The sequence below is a fragment of the Denticeps clupeoides genome, chromosome 20, assembly GCF_900700375.1.
Source record: "Denticeps clupeoides chromosome 20, fDenClu1.1, whole genome shotgun sequence".
NCBI lineage: Eukaryota > Metazoa > Chordata > Actinopteri > Clupeiformes > Denticipitidae > Denticeps > Denticeps clupeoides.
In genome coordinates, this window is record NC_041726.1 from 12,253,107 (window position 1) to 12,270,059 (window position 16,953).

General features: G+C 46.3%; 1 protein-coding gene across 5 annotated transcripts in view; it reads left to right on the plus strand.

Annotated features, from left to right (window-relative positions):
- Nucleotides 1-16,953, plus strand: part of pou2f2a (POU class 2 homeobox 2a) — a 36,530-nt gene that overhangs the window by 8,270 nt on the left and 11,307 nt on the right. For all 5 annotated transcript variants that reach the window (XM_028963690.1, XM_028963691.1, XM_028963692.1 and 2 more), the window contains exons 2-3: nucleotides 16,219-16,284; nucleotides 16,775-16,809. In XM_028963690.1, the coding sequence (XP_028819523.1) occupies nucleotides 16,219-16,284; nucleotides 16,775-16,809 (101 nt within the window). The remainder of the gene's footprint in view (nucleotides 1-16,218; nucleotides 16,285-16,774; nucleotides 16,810-16,953) is intronic.

Genomic DNA, 16,953 nt, shown 5'->3' on the forward strand with positions numbered 1-16,953 from the left:
GTTCAACCAAATGTATAATACCTAATATTTCCAAGTAAGCCGTAAGCAGATGGGTGTGTGTTTGTGTGTAATAAGACAAGAGAGTCCACTGAGCTAACTGGTCGTCCTCCTGTTCAGCTGGGAGGTGGGACCTCTCTTTGTCTAGCCGCTGGTAGGGGCGGGTGGGGGTTGGCTGTTTGACCTTTGCCCCCTGCTCCCACTCCACGGCTACCCTTCCCCTCCCTGCTGTCCCCCCTCCAGTCGATTCATATGCAGCTGCCCATCACCCCCTCTCCGGCTCGTTCATCTGTCCATCCTGCTCTCATTGGCTGTGCACGGAGTCTGAAGTTCAAGGTCCCGTGACAGACGGCCTCCCCGGTCACTGTGTGCATTAAAGTGCCCATAATGGAGCGACTCTAATTAAGACGTGGACGCACTGGTCATGGGGGTCCGTACAAACATGGAGGGGAAAAACACAAAAGAGGAGAACACAGTGAGACTGGTGTCGGGGCTTTCAGTTACATGAGTCGAATTGGAAGCAGGAAACATCACAGAGGCTCTTGATCCCGATCTGACTTAACTGCAATGCATTTAATTAAAATGTATTTTCTACATCTGTACCTCTTTAATGTGTGCTCAGATTTTTATATAATTGCGTTTTTTTTTTTTTTTCGTTTGCTCTGTGGTAAATATAAATGAGTTCATCATACGCGAATGTTGATTCAGACAGACATTACATGTAACATTAGTTAGTTTTCACACGATAAATAAAATGTGTCCGTATGTCGATAACCTGCAGCCTCTGAACGACGCGCTCTGAACATTTGTCAATAACGATGAACACTGCGTATTGCCTCGTAACAGCAACAGCTTGTGTGTGTGTGTGTGTGTGTATGTATTTGGTTTGTTTTTTGGGAGATGCGTAATTGAATGGTTATCTAGGCGACCTCAGGGTCGACCGGCTCAAGGGCTCTGCCTCGTTTGAATAGCTCTCATCCGAACCGGAAAGACACAGAGAGAAAGAGAGCGAGGGTGAAAGGAGTGAAGAAGAGAGGGAAGCGTGCTTGGAGGACTGAATCGGCTGCTGGGGTGCTTCATCTGGGCTTCAGAGGAGAGACCCTTACTGCCCAAGGCCTCAGGTTCAAAGGGAAGGTTCCTGAAAATCTCCGGTAGAATGAGTATGTGTGTGTGTGTGTGTATATATAGGTGGTGTACCATAGTGCTCACACACTTTCTTTGTCCATCATGTGGCTTATTATAATTTATTGGCTATTATTATTCCAATAGCCAATTTATCTTTATTGTGCATCAGTTTGTTGTACTCAGCAACCATAATATACCGTGGTAATGGATTAAGAGTCCAGATTATTTCCACTGACAGTAAAATTATTATGCAATCGTATATGAGGAAGCAATTGTTCATATTGCAGGTGACGCATATTGCAGTAATATCATGAAAACACTTTCCGAAATTCATTCTGGTTAATGCCTAACATCGAATTTAATCAGAGCCAAAGTCCCTAACAAAGGTTTCTGTTTGGTTCGGATAAACTGATACCCAATATTGTTCCCATTTATTTTTTTTCCATCTCTCTTTTACACACACACACACACAATGAAGGCTAGTTAACAGGGGGTGTTAGAGACCCAGCTCGGAAATGAGAAATGACCCAAAGCCACAGAGCTCCTCCGCTCCCCCATCCCCCCGCTCCTTCATCCTTCCCCCAGGAAAGAGCGAGGGTGGAGCCGAGCGAGGGATGGGTCAGGAAGAAAGGGGGGGGGACAGACAAGAAACATTAAAATTCATGGACTTTTTTATTCTCCCCGCTGAAAAATCAATACCGTCTACTATGGATGAGGTGAGCAGTGGACAACAGCGGTTGGGGGGTAGGGGGGATGGGAGCAGAGGGGGTGGGGAGGGGGTTGTCCATATTGCTGGTGACACAGACACTGCCGGCCAAGGTAAAAATAGGCGTGTGTGTGTGTGTGTGTTGGTCATTAAGCCTGACCAGCAGTGGATGTGGCCCACAGCAGGCCTATTGTCCGCATGATAGTTGCACTCGAGGAGGTTCAGGATAGAAAAAAACAAGTCAGCATAGCAACTCTCTCATCCTGTCTCTCCTCCACCCTCACGCCTAAATAGCTACGCCTGCGCCTCTTCCAGGTGACAAAGAGGGGGTCACGCATGTTTACATGTTTAAATCCAGTACAGAACAGGTTGTGTTGAAATTTGTCATCTCACACTGGTCATCTACACAAAAATACTGGTAGAAGGCATTTTATAACAATAGTCTATATTATAGACTTAGTCTATAAGTGGATGGAATATGATACATGGGAAACCACGTGAAAAAACTAAATATTTGTCTTTAATGACTTCTGTTTAGGGGTAAAATTGAGTTTTTAGCTTGGAAAATGTTCGTAACATTTAGATAGTTCTGTTTCTTGAATATCAATGCAACATATTTATTACCCAACATCCACAAATATGAAAACAACTGTTTTCATATCTGTGAGAGAGAGAGAGACAGAGACAGAGGAATGACTAAGGTGTATGTGTTGTATATGGAGCCGGTTGGTCTGGTTACTATGGGGATAGGTGTGAGCAGGCCTGTGGTGTTGACGTGGACGGAGCGTCATAAATAATATACAGCCACCCGCATTGAAATGCAAAGGCTCTTGCGCTGGCATGTGGGCAATATTGACGTTTCTGGATTTCATCATTCACCCAAAGCTGGGTTTCCACCTCATCTTAGTGCACATTCACACATAAACACACACACATACACATGCTCAAATGTACATACATATATTCATATAGGCACTTCCTGTATCAGCCACTCATTTACTAATCATGACTTAATAAATACTAACTGGCTACAGATCTCAAAACTAAACACAAATGCAAAGGAACTTACATGTTAGAAAACTTGAGTTTTTTACTGAGAAGAGCTACTAAAAAGCATAAATGATACAATGAAGCAGCATCAGGAATACTTATAGAATGTTTGGTGATCAGTATTGTATACTTTTCAGAACACTTTATTTAGCCACAAAGGCTCAAACTATTGAGGTGTGTGTTCAGTAAATCGACTAACTTTGCCTGCCTGAAAAGGAGCTGTGAGGGTCCGGAAACAAGTTATTTCCATTAATTGCAGAAGACGATGAATCCACGAAATCAAGGGGTCGTTATTTTTCTTAAACCGAAAGTTCCACGTGCATTATATTACACGTACAGTGTATGTTGTTGCTGTTAACTTTTTTTTTTTATGAGGGTGGGTCCAAACCTGACCTTTTTGGTCCAGTTGTATGTGCGTGAGAAAGTTTACATGAGCGTCCGTGTGTGTGTGTCCCTCTATTGTCTATTCTGCAGATGCCACGCGGTCAGTAATAATTCCGTCTGCAGACAGAGGCTGGGTTGAGGTGCACTGTGGGTAAAAGTGTGTGCCATACAGTCATGATTGCACCTAAGAGCATGTATCGTGCACTAGACGCTAGATGGAAGTTTAAGTGCACTGTATGGGCAGGTGTGTGTGTGTGTGTGTGTGTGTGTACAGGGGTCCCTTTTTGAAGTGGAAATGGGCTTCGGCTGGCAGAGGGCCAGAGCATCAATAAACCCAACTGGAGTTTGAGAGCCAGTGAGGGCCATTTAAGGTCCATTTCTCTATGCCCCTACAGGTCTGGCGTGCACACACACACACACACACACAAATATGCACACTCCACCCTGGAGCCCTCTAAGCATCAACACACCACAGGACGTGGCCTGATTATGAGTGTGTACATGCGTATGCATGTGTATGTGTGTGTGTGTGTGAGTCTATGAGAGCCCAGCTACTGATTGTGAAGTGGCTTGTTGAAGATAATAGCGCTTTTCATAATAATGATACAAAAATATTTAGATTTTGTGTAAACACCTCCAAAACAGACACCTACACACCCACAGAGATATTCCAAATCATACACACACAAACATGTTCTCCACCAAATCCACTTTTTCAATAATTTATCATGAACTCACCCTGACACACACACACACACACACACACACACACACACCTGCCTGGCTGTTTAGGCTGCCTGTTCCCTTAGCGACCGTTTCTAAGGGCGCTCATGTCCCCCAGGGCTGGAGGGGGTGGGGACTTGTGATGTCAGGCACGCATAGCTACACACCTGTAGTCCTCCCCTCCTTCATCCCTCCGTCCACCCCCTGACCCAACCAAGCAACTCACGTAAGGCTCGCCATCGAAACTCCAGTCACGTCACGAATCCTAAACGCACCGCGCGCTTGATGAGATTCAGTTTGATATCCATACCAGCTTGAATTTTCCATTCAGCGATATGAATTAAGCGGCGGAATGAATGGAGCCACAACCAATGTGTTTGTTTTATCTTGATATTTCCACTTAAATCAGCTCGTCTGGATTCAACGCAGTAACGCGCAACGAGTCCTGCTATTGATCTTCGCACTTGAAATGCATTTAGGTGATTTTTATTTCTCCCGAAGGTTAAGGCTCTTTTGATGCACCATGCGTGTGGTCATCACTCGTATCATCGACTTGGCCGAAATTTCAAGCAACGTGGCAGCAGCTGTGATCTCACTACACCTGTCCGTCCACACAGAACCTAGGACCTAGAACCTAGAACCTTGCCCGACTCAAAAACTAGGAGGTTACATCGTATCGATTAAGTATTAAGAACATTTTTTTATACTTTTTTTTTTTTTTTTATACATTTCTTGCTACACCTGTCAGTGTCCATATCGCGGTCCATCCCGGAGTATTATTTTACAAGCATGCTCCTCCTGTCATGCTGACGCTCTTTCCGGGGTTTTTCTGTCTCCGTGCGTCATCCACCCGCACCGCCATGTGGGTCATCCCGGCTACTGCCTCCCCGACTCACCGCCCGGCCGCTTGCCCCGCCCCACCAGCTCATTCAGATCCTTCCCTTGTTCCTCTGAGCGGTCCCGTAAGCCCGGCCTAAGAGGCACGAGGAAATCCTGGCGGGACCGGTGGCGAGCTCTCATTCTGAAAATAAAGAAGATGCTTTAAGGTCACGAGTGAAGTACCCGGTGATTCCTGGCCCAGATGAGGGGACGATGTGAGGTGGGAGTGGGAGCTTGACGTCTTGGAGTGATCGTACTCATCTGTCATTTCACAACTGTTGCTCCCTAAAAGGGAATTTTCTTTAAAAAAAAAAAACTCCACGTGCCCAGTGTCTACACTACACCCCCGTCTCTCTCTCTCTCTCTCTCTCTCTCTCACCCTGGTTCTATTGATCCAGTCATAGTTTTCTGTCTTCACTGTGCTGGCTGGCTGGCTTTAATCAATACAGATAATTGTCTGCTTTCTCCCGATGCCAAACAGTCTGTGTTTTTTCTCAATGAATCCAGGTCTTCCCCCTCCATGTCCCCCTACCACCCTCGCACCCCCACCCGACCCACCTCCTCCTGCACCACCTGCCTGGGAATCCCCCCCCACCCATTAATGACAGGAGATAACCTGCTTTCCTTACCGATTTTTCTCCCCTCCCTCGCTCCCCCTCTCATCGATTGCCGTGAGATATCGCCCCGCGTGCCCCGCTACGAGTGTAAACACGTCCAGCACGTGGCCGTGTGAGTACAAACACACACACACACACACACACACACACACTTACACACAAGCCTGTTATCTGCCCAACACACACGCGTCGTTCACATGCAAAGACGCGCATAAAAGCGCGGATCTTCAGCCACGAGGAATGCTGATGTGTACAATTAAGCACACACACACAAACACACGGCAGTCAGCACAATCACACACACTGTATCGCAAACACACACACACACAGCTGTAAGAAATTCTAACAATGACACATTTTATTTCTACAACACTTCACATTTGACAGCAAACACACACACAGTCACTCACACTTGCATAGTCAAGACACATAATCTCACATACACACACACACAAATTATTGTAAAAACACTAAACACACTGTGCTAGGCTTCATAGAGCACATCAACACACACTCATGGCAAGTACAGACATACACACACACTCCGTATTGTATGCATTAGATTAGATATCATCGTCATCATCATCATTTTTATTCAACCCAGATCAGGCCTGGTCAGAAAAGGCCACAGTTCCTTCACCCCCGGCATCCACTCACCTTGAATTCCGCTGCTGGTTTATTACTGTAATGCAGTCACCACATGGAGAAAAAAAAGACACGGAATGGGACGTCTGGATGTCTTCAGCAGGTCAAATCTAAAGCCACCTGCTTCTAAAGCTCTTCTCTGCTCCTCCGGTCGCCTTTGTTGCTGATCTTGTTTACTTTAAAGTGAAAACTTTCACTTCAGATGAAGCGGTCATGTATTCCCCTCGCAGACGTGACCAGAGAATTTCTCCGCGGCACCAGACAGAAGCGCCATTCAGGTTTGGGACAATGGCGGCTGCCTCTTTATATTGTGCTGACCATGAGCTTCACACAGTGATAATTACTGCTTTTTGTGACATTTCCTTCAATGTCACCACACAGAGCAAAGCCTCTACAGGTGACAGACGCGAAGCTCGGGGCGAGTGGGTAAAGTGTCCCTTTCTGTCCGACATGAATTGAATATTCTTTTAGGTTAAATAAGGCGGTAAGGATTCGAGGCCCGCTTCCTGCTTTTCACTCTATTTACGTATTTATTTATCTTCCTTTCAGGCCTTTAATAGCCACTTAGAAATTACTTCCTCAGATGTAATTTCTCAGCCTTCCTGCTGAATGGAGTGACTCTCTGTACGGAATGCAATCGCGCGCCCAACACGCACACGCACAAAGGAAGCGCGTTCACGTTGTTGAGCGGGGGCAGTCGTGGGTACGAGTATCGCGTTTGAATTTGACACTCAGATGGGCACAAGAACACGCCTTTATGTGCTCCGGGTCCTCGTCGCACTGAGAAGCACGATCGCAATGTTCCGGCCGTTCCGCCTGTTTATAATTTCGGCTCCCGAGGATGAATCTGCGGCTTTTACCGCTGTTCAGATCTTTTAAATAGCGACCATGCACACGGTAAACTAACTGGAAGGATGAATGCCCGCTCTCCATTCTCATGGCCATTGCGATTTTATTGTAAATTGAAGCATTGATATTTTATACTAAATGTTAATCATTAGCATGAACAGGAGCGTGTTAAAGGTCAGGAGAAACACTCCTGAACTAACAGGCAGGAGGAGGGGGCCTGAGGTTCGGCCATTTTGTGTCCTTTTTTTATTTTGCTGGGGCAATGAGAATGCACACTGATCCAATTTGTGTTGGTCACTGGTGTGAAATGGCGGTCATCTGGTGCCGGTGCTGAACTCTCAGCAGCCAGTCTGGCCAGGACGGAGCTCTGTGGCCGCTTGGCACCGGGGACACTAGTCCAATACCGGCATGAACTGGCCGCCCCGGGACGAACTACACAGGCACATTGACCGCACACATTTATTTTTAAATTTGGAAGGTGCAGAGCAGACATTTATTAATATTAAGGTTATGTGCAAAATATCTATGCAACGATACCCTCTAAATTATACTATTATAATTATTCTGTATTCAGTATATTACTAATTCCCTACATTTAAAACTTAAAAAAATTATTTTCGTTTTTTTTTATCAAACTATGTTACTACCTATTATATTAATAAATGGCATGAACTGAAGATTCTGGCCCCAAGGAATTCTGCATAATGCAATTTTGTTATTATAAAATGTACTGAATGATAGATAGAGCTTGCCTAGCCATCTTTAATGTGACATATGAAAATTACATTAAAACACATTTATATAACACTCTCCTTTACACAAAAATAAGCACCTCACATTTTTTAGTTGTCTTTATTTGTGCATTTTTACATATACAACCTGAAACAATATAATCTGCTTATTTGATTTAAAATAAAGTAATTAATTTGCTTAAATGCTAATTAGTTTGTCCCTTTTTTTTGTTATATACATGATTAGCACAAGTGCAACACATTCGTTGATATTGTGAAAGTAAAGTAACCGGTATTGTCACATAAAAAACAAAATTGTGTAGTCAGGTAAAAAAAAAAAAGGTTGTTTTTATTATTCATTGTACCTTGCCTGACTTCCAACCTGCATCTTTCATTTTTTAACCCAATTTTGTTTTAAATAAAGAACCACAGTTCTTAAATCCGTCAGGTTTCAGTACGTCCTATTTACAGTCAGCCCAGGACGGGTAGCTGATTATTGGGCATTTGGAGGCCGGAGTGTTTCGCATCAAGGCTGACCTTGCCGCTAAGTGAAGCCGGCCTCACGAAAAGCCCCCATAATGCAGCGGCCTGCCGCTCCGAAAGCTTTGCACTGCAATTACAGCTAAACCACGCTGCTTCAGCCGGGGCCCAATTACTGCACCTTCATTTAAATGAATGGATTTTCTGCTTTTTTTTTATTTTTACCCCCTTCACTTTTATTTTGGGGTCTTGTTACGTGTGTAGAAGTGCAGCATTTTCAAGATTATACAAAAGCTCGGGTAATATCACTTATTAAATAACAGGAGAAAAAGCAAATACTTCAGAGCTCCATCTTTTTTGGTATTGTCAGTGGGACCCCGTGATAGTCGGCCCTAATGACACTTTCATTAATAACATTAAAAGGCTGCTGTTGTTAGACAAATTTGAGAGGTTTTCTCCTCAAACAAAATTATTCCACTCCCATCATTTTTTTTTAGTCACTATTTTTCGTTTTAACTGAAAGAGTAAACACACACACGCACACACACACACACACGGACAGTATGCAGACCCCCTCCCCACACACACACACACACACACACACGCAGACATACACTGACCAATTTGAGCCCCCTCTGTAAAATTGCTGTGCTTGACGACCATACCAGCCACTGTAGCAGCGCGTGGAGAGTGGTGATGGGGCTTTAGCATGTGTCATTTGGTGAGTGAACATAAGTGGCTCCGAGGCGGTCAGAAAGTACACTGATGGAAGGAGCGTTAAAAATAGAGATAAGAGCCCCCCGAACCACACCTCGCTAACACAACACAACACAACACACAACGCAACGCACACGCGTCGCCTGCATTCAGGCAACAGTGAAGACGAGTGCGGGCCTAAACCTTCGTCACCATGGCCACCCCCCCAAAACAGGGTTTTTCCTAAGCGGTCAAGACTCATAAGCCTGACAATCGTTTTTCCACCGCACCTCCCCACCCCAAAATTAGGGAGGGTGGGTCATAAGAATGTGCCCCGGGGAATCATGGGTGAAGCACTCTTTGCCTCCGAGGGCAGAATCGGAGGGCGACGGGGTTCATTCGGCTATCAGCCCCTCCGTTCCATCCATCATTCCTGCTTTCGGAGGGGGGGGGGGGGGGGGGGTGCGCACCCTGCACCAATCTCTTACCCCCAAATTTAAAAGACTTTGATCCTTTTAGCCGCACGGCATGCTCGGTACTTAGCCGGGCTCCATTTCCTAATGGCGAAGCGGCGGCCATGTTCTCGAAAGGCTGGGTTACCTGCCGAGCGAAAGCCTTCCGACAAAACACCCGCCCGCGTTAAAAAAAAAAAAACACATTTTCCCGTCTCTCCGCACCTTTAACCGCCCCGCCATTTCTGCCCAGCAGAACTTTAGATTCACGCTTTTCACTTCCTTTTTCCTTTTTTCTCTCCTGCTCCCACGCCAACGGGTGCGTGCCCAGGTAAATAAAAAGCACCGGTCCCGGCCTCTTCACCCCAGAGGACGCGTCTCGGATTTGAATCCACGAGCGAACATGGGGAAGCTAGGGCGAGGAAGCTGAGGAAGAGGAGGAGGAGAGAGAGAGGGAGAGAGGGAGGGAGGGAGGGGAGCCGTGCCGGACAGAGCGGAGGCAGCGGCCGTTGCGAAAGTGCCTCCGGTGAACGCGGGTCTGTGCACCCCCTGCGAAGGGCCCCGATCGATACCAACTCGGAGCAATAAAGCTTTCTCCCCTGTCATCTCCACAGAATACAAAGCAGAGTGGGGGGGAAGGGAAGGGAAGAGAGAGAGGGAGAGAGAGAGAGAGAGAGAGAGGGGTGAAAAGCTGTTCCGCTAGCCAGACCAATTTCCACCCCCACCCCCACCCCCCTTCCACTCCAACCCCAACGCAACCACCACCCCCCCTTTTTTTCCTCTCCCTTATTTCTCTCTTATTCTCCCGCTTTCCACCTCTTCTTCCCCCTTTTCTTCCGTTTCTGTCAATTCCCCCCCCCCTCCCTCCCTTTACTCCGACCCGTGTCATGTGTTTATATTATTGATGGTGTTTGACTAAATAGACTGAATAATTCATCCCGGACGTTTTTCTCGACAGGCCGATTGATAGGGGTGCGAGGAGCGAGGCGAGGCGAGGCGAGAGGAGGCGCTCCGTGCGAACGGAGAGGTGCGGGGAAGAGACTGCGAGTTAAAAGAAAGTGAAAAGAAAGAAAGAAAGATGCCCTGCGAGGTTTAAACAAGGCAGCGAGGGTAAAGGATGCGGTGACGGCTTCAGAGGACAGTGGGGGGGGGGTATTACTCGGAAACAGACAGGGACGGACGTGCCCAGGGGTTGCAGGGGAGGTGTCGGGGTAAAAAAAAAAAAAAAAAAAGACGGGGGGAGATATTTAACGGGACAGGAAGAGAATGACAAGGAAGGGAAAGAGGTCAAATAAGCGCTGGCTTTAATTGAGAGCCAATTTAAGAGCGGCCCAATCGATAGACCCGTACGCCTGGCAATCTAGCGGCCACCGTAACACATACATCACGCCGGTTAGTTGCTTAGCGGCCGCTGTTACGGGCCGAGACGCTCCAGGTTTTTGACAGGCGCACTTTCACCGGGAACCGCATTCGCTTCGCTCAAATTAGGAACTTTTCTATATATATAAATATATAAAAAAGAAAAACACAAAGAGCGTATAAAAGAAAGAGGCGTCTGGGCTGCACATCCTTCGCCTTTATTGCCCAATTAGAATGCACCGTCACTCCTCAATCCCTCTCATCCTTTTATCACCACATCCCTCCATCTCCGGGCTGCCTCATTCCCTCCTCTTATCCTCTTCCTCCAAAGCCGTTAGTATGCCGCGGACCCGGACCCCGCTCTCCACCGCGCATCCATCCATACGGAGAAACGGGACGGAGCCTTTCCTGCTCCCCCTTCTCCTCCTGCTCCATCCCTCCGTCCTGCTCCCCAGGGAGGCTAGTAATAATGGTGAAGACGGAGAGGTGGAGGGAGGTGCGATTATTGTCTTGTCGGGAGTCAGAGCTATCGATCGGCCCAGAAATATGTGGTGCGGGAAAGAGCTACTGTATCGGATATAATAAACACTCTGGAGACACATTCGCACACACACACACACACACACACACACACACACCAGCGCTTTCACACACAATGTACACAACGGCGCTTATATACACACAAACACACCAGAGACACAATCACACAGCAGCTGATACCAACAGATATTTATTTACCTGAGATGCACCCACTCGGACATATTGCAATTTACCAAAGTATTTCCGCACAATCACACAAGCCGTGCACACAACTGTAGGATCAGAATCTTTCTGAAACGTGTCTGCACATTAACGCTGTGTTTATTGTCTGAAATGTGGCGTCTAGTGACAAAAAAAACAACAACAATACAGATATCTGTGACTGATGGGCGATAAAAACACGCGCACATGTACGATTCCTCATTAACACACATGTGCCGCTAACACAGACACACACAAACACGTACAGTGGTCTTTCGCCGCTGTTGCCTGGCAACGGGCCCGTGTCCTATTGGAGAGCAGCGCTGTCCAGTGATGTCAGGGCCACTACTGACCAGAACGGTTTCACCTGTGCGGGAAAAAGGCGCGCCGAAGGATGGAAAAACGGAGGGTGCGGTGCAGACAGCGAAGCACCAAGTCACACGAGTGGCCGACAACTTATTGTCAAATTATCATCGGTGATATTGATCTTTTTTTCTTTTTTTTTTTACTGAAATTAATTTTGCATCCCTGGCGAATCTTAAACAAGATCACATAAACCTCCATGTAACAATTCCACAACGTACAAGCAACCACGCAGATTTCAGACGGACGAAGAACGTGTAAAACACCTGTTGGAAGGCAAAAGCTGATATTCTCGGTGCAAAGGCCTCTTGATATGAGTTTCATAACCACAGGTAGGCTTTGAATTTGATTACAAACCTCACATTTATTCTCATGGACAGAAAAACCGCGGCACTGCTTTGATGTAAGTGTGCGAAATGTACAAAGGAAATGCGTTTTCTACCGTATCTTTTCACCTATGAAACGTTTTGCTGTAACACACACGTGTGCATTTGAGCGCGTAAACAACCCCCAAAAAAAAAAAAAACCCTCCTCCCCGTCCCAGCGTCTCACCACAAACTCAATTAGCACCTACTCAAGGTCGACCAGGCAGCTCGAACCCCTGTTCCTGTTCCCCACCGCGGCGGCGCAGTGGAGAGGCGCGCCGGTCTAATTTTAAACCCTCGGGGAAGGCGGCCATTGTTGGGGCCCATTGTGTTTAAAACCGGGTCACCTGCAGCGGCGCAGACCTGACTTGGGAAAGGAAGGCAGCTTTTCCGAATCGCGGTGTGTTACAGGTGTACAATAAAATAAAAAAAAAAAGGAGGATTGTGCCGGTCCGGTCTCCAGTCCGGCAAATCAGGGACTCGAGATGACCCCAACACAACCCCCCCCCCGTCCCCGCCTGAAGGGGCCCGGGCACGAGGCGCAGATGAGCCCCCCGCTTACCCCCCGCCGAGGCATGGTGCTGACCTCTGACCCCAACGCACGCTCTCCCCCTTCCACCAGGCCCCCTCATTCTGGCCGGCGCACAAACCCCACGCGCCGTCTGTCACCGGCCCCTGACAGGCGTCGCTGGGGCAGGACCCCTGCTCCCCCTCTGGCCCCTCCGCCGGACCCCTTGACTGTGACCCCTCTGTCAGCGCTGAGCCAGGAGACAGATCTATCATGTGGAGGAGAAGGGGGTGCTGGGGGATATTGGGGCCCATTAGTGAGGATTGGATGGGTTCCTGGCCGCTGTTGTGGGCCCGAAGACCCCTCTGTGGTTTGGTTCCGGTGATGGTGTCTGTGTTGTTACTACACCAGACACAGAAACCACTGCAGCACACAGAGCGTCCTGCTTTGGGGCAAGTTTCTTAAAAAAGATAATATGAAAAAGCGTAGAAATTTTAAGGATATAATTTCCCATAATACATTTTGATATAATGGAAAATACAATTTGCACCGTTACGTGTTTTTATAGTTTTTATGGTCCTTCCGCCATCAGACCAGCATGTTGGTGCTGCCACCTAATGGCCAAATGCAGCTACTGCAAGTCCGCTTTTCGGAAATGTTAAAACTGACGGCGTCAGTCTAGAGAAAACCATTTGAAAGAAAGAAAGAATGAAAAAAAGAAAGAAAGGCTTGTTTGTCAGACTTGTGATCAGTGATCAGCACTTTCCAGCCACCCCAGCAGTTTCCAGTGGTTACACTCTTTCACTCACTGTCCTCCACCTCATCACCTCTCTGTTCTTCCATCTGACCCTAACCTCCGCCCGGGTTCTACTTCTCGCCTCCCCACGAGACCACCACTCCCGAAAGCCGCGTTGTACCCTCCTTCCTCGTTCTCTCAGTCTACCTCTCTCTGACAGGATGTGGGGAGGGGACCGTTTCTTTCTTTTTTAACAGTGGTGGTGTCTGTGTGTGTGTGTGTGTGTGTGTGTGTGTGTGTCGTGGGGGTGTTGAAAGAAAAGCGTGTCACGCATGGGCGGGGGGAAGAGGGTGGAGAGGAGAGAGTGACTGTGACTGAGAGCGACTGTGTTCATTAGTCTCTTCATCTTCTTTCATGTTCTTGCGATGTCTTTAATCATCACATCTACGAGTTGAGGTTTCAAGATCCGATTCTCACAGGCTGAACGCAGCCTCGGGTGAGGTCGTTCGCCAGCATCTCCTTTTTACCGCTGATTCCCGGTGTTACCGTGTAAAGACCACCTTCTAAAGCGCAGAAATGGCCGCTATGTCAGTGCACCCCGGCATCTGGATCCCAGGTAAGAGCCTGTGACGATCAGAACGTGACGGCCTCTCCCGGGGAGGGGCTTCAGGGGTTAATTAGCACCGACTAATTAGAGGACATCAAAACCGGCGGCGCCTCGAAAGGTCAAGGCCTCACACTCCTGGAAAAGGGCGTGTAGAGGGTGTGTTACCGCGTGGGGACGAGTAAGGCTGCAGTTAAACCCGCCGTTTTACTTACTTTAAACGTGTGCAGGCTTACGTTGGCGAGCGTGTGTGTGTGTGTGTGTGAATTAAAAAGTGCTGTGTACCGCAGAGCATACTGCTGCGCCCGCATTCCCCAATCCAACTTTATGCTAAGATATCAAATCAAGCTGACAAGTAATATTACTCTAGTACTGATACTCTCTGAAGCATAAATTATGAACGTGCCTCCAGAGGGAGAAAAAGCTGCGCCGTGCATCTTTTATGCGGTTTTTTTCCCCGTATTCTTCACATCTGACGTTAGGTTATGCTCTGCTGGAAAAGAACAGAGTGGAAGTAGTCCAAATATACAGAATATATCATCTGTACATGTTTTATCTGCAAACCGTGATCATGTCTTTTTGTCAATAGCAGGTCAAAACATAAATTAGTAAGTATAATAAGTAATAAAATCATTAATATTGTAAATTAAAATCACAGTTCAAGTGGTTCAATTAAAATTTAAATGGAAATGAATCGCTCCATGGAGTAAGTGTGGACCACACGAGAGCCTTCTGACTTCTTCTCAGCCCAGCACACCGAGCCTTAATCTCCAAAGTAATCTGGATATGAGGTAACGATTGGCAACTCGTTCAAGTCATTTTAACATCATCAAGTCACACAGTGTACACTGAATGGCTGCCATTTTGCCCATTCGGGTCACATCCATTTGTGACACTTGATTCATGTTGTCATAACTACAGACATAGCATATAGGCGCCTGCACGCCTTCAATTTTCAATCGTAAAAGTGAGTGAAATTGCAACTGAACTGCGGAGGCGATGAAAGCACGGCTCTTTCGATATAAACAGCTATAAATAGACTAGCGTTGATTAGCAAGGTCTTGCTCTGTGTGTGTGTGTGTGTGTGTGTGTGTGTTTTTTACCTGAGTGGTATGCATATTATGTGAAAAATTTCAAAATGCACATCGGTGTGAATCATAGGTCAGCAGGTGAATAACGTGACCGATGCAAAAAATTAAAAACCCACGGCGCTGTAGTGGAACGGCCGTTTTGGTGAATTTGTGGCGAAAGTGTCAGCAGAGGAGCTTCAAAGAAACATTCCAGTGAGTCACAGGCCCGTGGGTGGAGGGGTGAAGCTCCACACCTTCTTCATATTATATGACCGCTGCATGTATGATATATTTCTACTCCTAGTCCTATAAAAGCAAACATTAAAAAAATTCAAACAGAACCCTCAATACGGTATTTTTCTGTTGTACATATTTTATTATACATCTGTATTTAGTTCATTACTATTAGTAAGAAATAGTATGAAGTCACACGGTTGTAAAATAAAACATTAGACCTTATTGCTGAATTATTAAAAAAAAATTAAGATTGCTGCAAAAAATGGCAAATATCATATATTTATAAGACTTTCTATAGTTACTGCAATCTACAGAATCATTAATATTATTACTAATGCTACACTAAAGATAATGTAATTTGGACTATTTAATATTATTATACTATATATATATATATGATTGCTCATGATTACTTGGTCCCTGTGTTAGCTGCGACACCTGTGTGTGTCTGCGTGTGTGTGTCTGCGTGAGTGTGTGCGTGTGTGTGTGTGTGTGTAAACTTTATTTGTATTCGTCTGAACGTGAGCGGCAGATAACGGGGCGGGCGGGGTAGTGTTAGATGGAGAGAATGAGAGATTGATAAGCGGAGACAATGGAAGATAACGGAAACAAAAACAATGATGAGACAATGGGCAGCCGATGGGAAATCGGAAAATAACGGCGCTCCCGCCCGCCTCCGAGATAATTAACTAATGCGTGAGTAATATTCACCACCTCCAATCTGCGTGCGGCACATAGAGATTCCTGCTGCGCTGTCGTGAGATCATGTCGGAGTGCGTGAAGGATGTCATGAATGGAGGGAAGACCCTGCTGCCTTGTAACGAAAAAAAAAAAAAAAAAAATGCACTAATTCTCTCTCTGTCTCTCGGTTTCTTTTTCCCTTCTTCCTTCTTATCTCCAGATATCAGGATGTCCAAACCATTAGAAGATGAGAGACCCGGTGCTGAATTTCCAGTAGACAGCACAGGTGTGTAAATGTTTATGGGGCTGAAATGCTGACAAGGGACTCGTTATGAAAGGGACTCGTGTTAATGTATTTAATAGACTCGAGAAGTATTGATATTCATCTTTTAAGTCAGAACATATTTCCTGATGACCTTACGATGGTCTCGGTAAGGCACATTTTTCTTGCCATTTTCCAGGCAGAACAGTGAAGTCAGTTTAAGAGGTCTCAGTGTTACTGTCTCTATAGGTCACAGGTACAACACACACACACACACACACACACACAAATGTAAAATCACACACCGTGAAAGTAAAAGAGAGTGTGAGAGGTCACCCGAGGCTAAGTGCCCTTTGGTATTTCAGTGAAGTATGGCAATGCCCCCAGCTATCTTGGTGGGCATCTGTGGACTCTTGCCTAAGGCGTTTTCTCTCTGACCTTTGTGTGTTTGTTGGGGGTGTGTGTGTGTGTGTGTGTTTATGGGTGGGCACGTGGCCACTGTTCTTTCTCACAGACTCAGAGGGAAGCAGTCCAGAGGCGAGTGAACAGGTGAGTCTCCCTCTCTCTCTCTCTCTCTCTCTCTCTCTCTATATATATATATATATATATATATATATATATATTTTTTTTTTTAAATATATATTAAATTACCATAATCAGAGAAAAAATCTATTCAAATGCACACAGAACTGA